Raw genomic sequence first — 4,456 nt, forward strand, 5'->3', positions numbered from 1 at the left:
TTTTCCATCCAAGGCTCTTAGGATCTTCTTGATGATGAATTGGTTGGTCATATCTTCACTTCCTAAGCTGGCAATCTCATTTGTGATGAGAGCAAGCCTAGAGTACATCTCAGCGACTCCTTCACCATCCTTCATTTTGAATTTGTCAAGTTGACTTTGAAGCACATCCAATTTGAATTCCTTGAGGGACTCGGTACCTTCATGCATATCAACCAAAGTATGCCAAATTTCCTTTGCATTCTCAAGGAGGCTAATTTTGTTGAATTCTTCGGGGCACAATCAGTTGAAGAGGATATCGCAAGATTGAGCATTGTATTGCGACATCTTCAATTCTTTGGTGGATGCTTCATGGTCCGGTTCTCTTCCATCCTCAAATTATTCACCTTGCAAGCCAATACACACAGTAGCCCAAATGGCGGGGTTATGACCAAGAATATGCATTTTCATCTTATGCTCCCAACTAGCAAAATTTGTACCAGCAAAGTAAGGACCTCTACGGCGGTAATTTCCCTCGCTAGACGCCATACTCTCCTAGGTTGTGAAACCAAGGCTATGATCATCAAAGCTATGGAAATCAAGGAAATTGGAGACCAAAGCTCTGATACCACTTGTAGGATCGAAAGTAGGTCTAGAGGGGGTGATTAGACTACTTGACCAAATAACAATCTAGCCTTTCCCCAATTTTAAGTCTTGGCAGATTTTAGCAACTTAGCACAAGTCAAGCAATCAACCTACACATGCAATTCTAAGAGTGTAGCAGAGGGAACTAAAACATTGCATATGAAGGTAAAGGGAAGGGTTTGGAGAAGGCAAACGCAATGTAGACACAGAGATTATTGGCATGGTTCCGATAGGTGGTCCTATCGTACGTCCACGTTGATGGAGATTTCAACCCACGAAGGGTAACCGTTAAGAGGGTCCATGAAGGGATCCACCCACGAAAGGTCCACGAAGATGCAACCTTGTCTATCCAACCATGGCCATTGCCCATGAAGAACTTGCCTCACTCGGGTAGATCTTCACGAAGTAGGCAATCTCCTTGCCCTTACAAAGTCCTTGGTTCAACTCCACAATCTTTTCGGAGGCTCCCAAGTGACACCTAATCAATCTAGGAGACACCACTCTCCAAAAGGTAATAGAAGGTGTGTTCATTATGAACTCCTTGCTCTTGTGCTTAAAATGATAGTCTCCCCAACACTCAACTCTCTCTCACGGATTTGGCTATGGTGGAAAGATGATTTGAGTGAAAAGCAACTTGGGAAAGGCTAGATATCAAGATTCTTGTGGTTGGATTGGAATGTCTTGGTCCCAACACATGAGTAGGTGGTTCTCTCTCAGATAATGAGCAGTGGAAGTGTAGGCACGTTCTGATGGCTCTCTCTTGAATAGAGAAGGGGGTGGAGGGGTATATATAGCCTCCACACAAAATCTAACCGTTACACACATTTGACCCAACTCGGTCAGACCGAATAGAAGAACTCGGTGAGACCGATTCAGTTCAAAATGTGAATAGGAATCTCGGTGGGACCGACATGATCAACTCAGTGGGACTAATGAGCTAGGGCTAGGGAAAAACCTCATCTCAGTGTGACCGACTGCATGAACTCGGTGATACCGATGTCAGCAATGAGTAAACAGAGAGTTGGTCAGGCAAACTCAGTGGGATCGATCGCTCATTTCGGTAAGACCGAAACGTTACGAAGGGAAACAGAGAGTTTGCATTGCGAACTCGGTGGGACCAATCACCCATTTTGGTAATACCAAAATGTTACGAAGGGAAACAGAGAGTTTGAATTGCCATATCCGGGAGACCGAGATCCATATCGGTGAGATCGAATTGTCTAGGGTTTCTGGCAGTGGCTATGTCAAAAAACTCGGTGGCGCCGGATAGATCAAATTGGTAGGGCCGAGTTTGACTTTGGGTTTTGGCCATATATATTTGGAAATGAGAAATTGGCTGAGGGTTTTGGAGCATATCACTAAGCGCTTTGAGCAAGTAGACCATTAAGCAACACCTCATCCCATTTTAATAGTACCGGCTTTTCCTATGGACTCAATGTGATCTTGGATCACTAAAATGAAAATGAAGAGTCTTGAGCTTTTGCCAATCTTTGTCCTTAGCATTTTGAGGAGTCCATGCCATGCCAATCATTGAACTTTTTGAAATATTTAACTTGAATGGATATTAGTTTAATGAGCTATATGTTGTTATGAATTACCAAAACCACCCGGGTATTAGTTGCACTTTCATACATCAAGCACGAATCAAATTAGAGTTGCGTGTGCGATACGTGGCATATAGTTGACCCATCTAAGCTGTTTGTGATGGAATAAGCCATGTGTGTTGTGGGCAAACGCCTGTTGGTATATAACCGTTTGTGATTGATGAATTCCTCACCAACGGGTTACCTAGTGTGGTCCGTGTGCGATGTGATATGCTCTGTCTGCAGAACATCTATGCTCTGTGTATAGAAGAACAACATATATATACTTGTAACAGGACATGATTGCAAGACCAAATTAAACATCTGATTATGTTATATAACAAATACCATAAATATTGCAAGGTTCAAATTCCAAATTACAAGGACCAAATTAAAAGATTACAAGGTTCAAACTATTCAGACACATAAAATTCATCTACTTCAGAATCTTTTTCATGCATTATTTCTGCGAAAGGACCAGCCACCGAGAAGTCATATAGCGACTCGATATAGTGACTTCTGAATAATCTGTCATATGAAGTTACAAACTGAAATTCAGCTTGTGCAGAGCCTTTTCCATTCACCTGTAGACGCCTGCGCTCTTTAGCAATCTATTCACTTTTGCACAGTAAATATAGGGCAAACCTCATTACCTAGAGCAACCTTGCTTTCTCAACAAAGAACCTGGCAAACTTAATTTCTGGTGTGGTGCATCGGTACTCATTAAAAGTAATTTATGTGCGATGAAGATCAAGGCATTCAATGGGATTGTTATATTCCCCAACATTTTCTACTTTCGGGCCTGCTAGTATTTGCAAACGAAGAAAACATATTAGTGCATAGCTGCAGATTTGAACACTTCGGGCCTCTTTGATTTGCAGGATTTCTAAAATACACGAAAAGAGTGAAATGCCACCTTCAATCTTTCATGATAAACTTTTATCATGAAAGCATGTCAGGTGAAGGAATAAAACGCGTACAACACTAGCATCTCAAAAAATATATGTATTAAAATCCTCCAAATTTCCTTTAGAAATCGTTCTACATTTCTACATTTGTCATTGTAATCATGGGTAAAAGTAACAAAAAAATTGAGCTCCATTGTGGTTAACAATTAGTAGGAAAGGAGCATTACCTCGATGTATAGCTTCTTCGTGCAAGGAAATCATCTAAGGAATCTAACAACTTCATCCAGATCGGGGCCGACATATTGTAGTGCCAAGATCTTCACTGTGCCTAGAAGCCGGGTCAAGCTTGTGGGAATCATTTTCTGGATGATAGGCGAACATATAGATCAACAACAATTAGATAAAATGTGTTGTTCAATAATATATAAGAAGGAGAAGAAGAAGACTGTTGTAGCTGAACGGATAATGATCCAGTAACAAGTTCGTTGAATTCAGCACATGAATAGCCAACCACTATCAATTTCGGTGCGTGAATGGCCCTGATTCTTGCTCGACCTAATTTATCAAGTACATACAATCTCTCTAGGAAAGGCACATTCTCAATGACAATATCGTGAAACACCTCAACTGACAGCCTTGGGCTGCGCCAGCAATGCACATAAATCGCACGGACATTCATCGAGGTGATGGCTACTGAACCCATCCATCGCATGAAGACGATGGTAATCGAGCGTTGTACAGCCGATGAGCAGGTGCTCCAAATCCTCCTTCAAGATGCGGACGACAATGAGTTCGAGGTGCTTCAGTTTAGGGAGATGAAGAGCGTGCGCGACATTGATCTGGGGGAAAATGCACCGCCTGAATGTAGCGCGGCGCAGCGTGGGCGCGAGGCGGAGCACGGACAGCGGCAGCGAGTAAGGACGTCTAGCATGAAGGCTGAGCTCCTCGATCCGATCCAGGGCTTGGGATAGAAACCAGTAGTGCAACCTGGGTTCAGTCTTGTTGTGGCGATTGAGCCTGCCGATAACAAGACATCTGACCGGCCTAGGGTGCGTGGCGAGGACGTGGGACAATGCGTCCAGGCGTGGCTGCTCCCTGCTGCAGAACTCGTGGTCGACGATGATGTCCATGGTGTGGTGTGCCAGAGGGGGCGCCAATGCGTCGAGAGGACAGTGGTCCGCATGCTATATTTGATGGGGAGGTGGGATATGATGGTTACCAACATCTCGTCGAGGAGGCTGCTGATGAAGTCCATGTTCGCAGGAGGATCTTGCGGTTCTGGCTGGACCCGCCCCGCTTGTTGGCCGGCTCGTCCTCCATCTCGCAGCAGGCGGCAATCCTCGG

General features: G+C 44.0%; 1 protein-coding gene across 1 annotated transcript; it reads right to left on the bottom strand.

Moving 5' to 3' along the window:
• Positions 1–3,735: 3,735 nt before the first annotated feature.
• On the bottom strand, positions 3,736–4,242 carry LOC147965563 (uncharacterized). Its single transcript, XM_087530506.1, has one exon. It carries the CDS (start codon positions 4,240–4,242, stop codon positions 3,736–3,738), a length of 507 nt encoding a protein of 168 aa, XP_087386632.1.
• Between the last annotated feature and the right edge of the window lie 214 nt (positions 4,243–4,456).

This window comes from Triticum urartu, chromosome 6A, assembly GCF_056163025.1.
Source record: "Triticum urartu cultivar PI428250 chromosome 6A, HENAU_Tu73, whole genome shotgun sequence".
NCBI lineage: Eukaryota > Viridiplantae > Streptophyta > Magnoliopsida > Poales > Poaceae > Triticum > Triticum urartu.

Bases quoted from the DNA above. Each gene is read 5' to 3' on its own strand.
- LOC147965563 (XM_087530506.1), bottom strand. From the start codon at position 4,242: ATGGACATCATCGTCGACCACGAGTTCTGCAGCAGGGAGCAGCCACGC.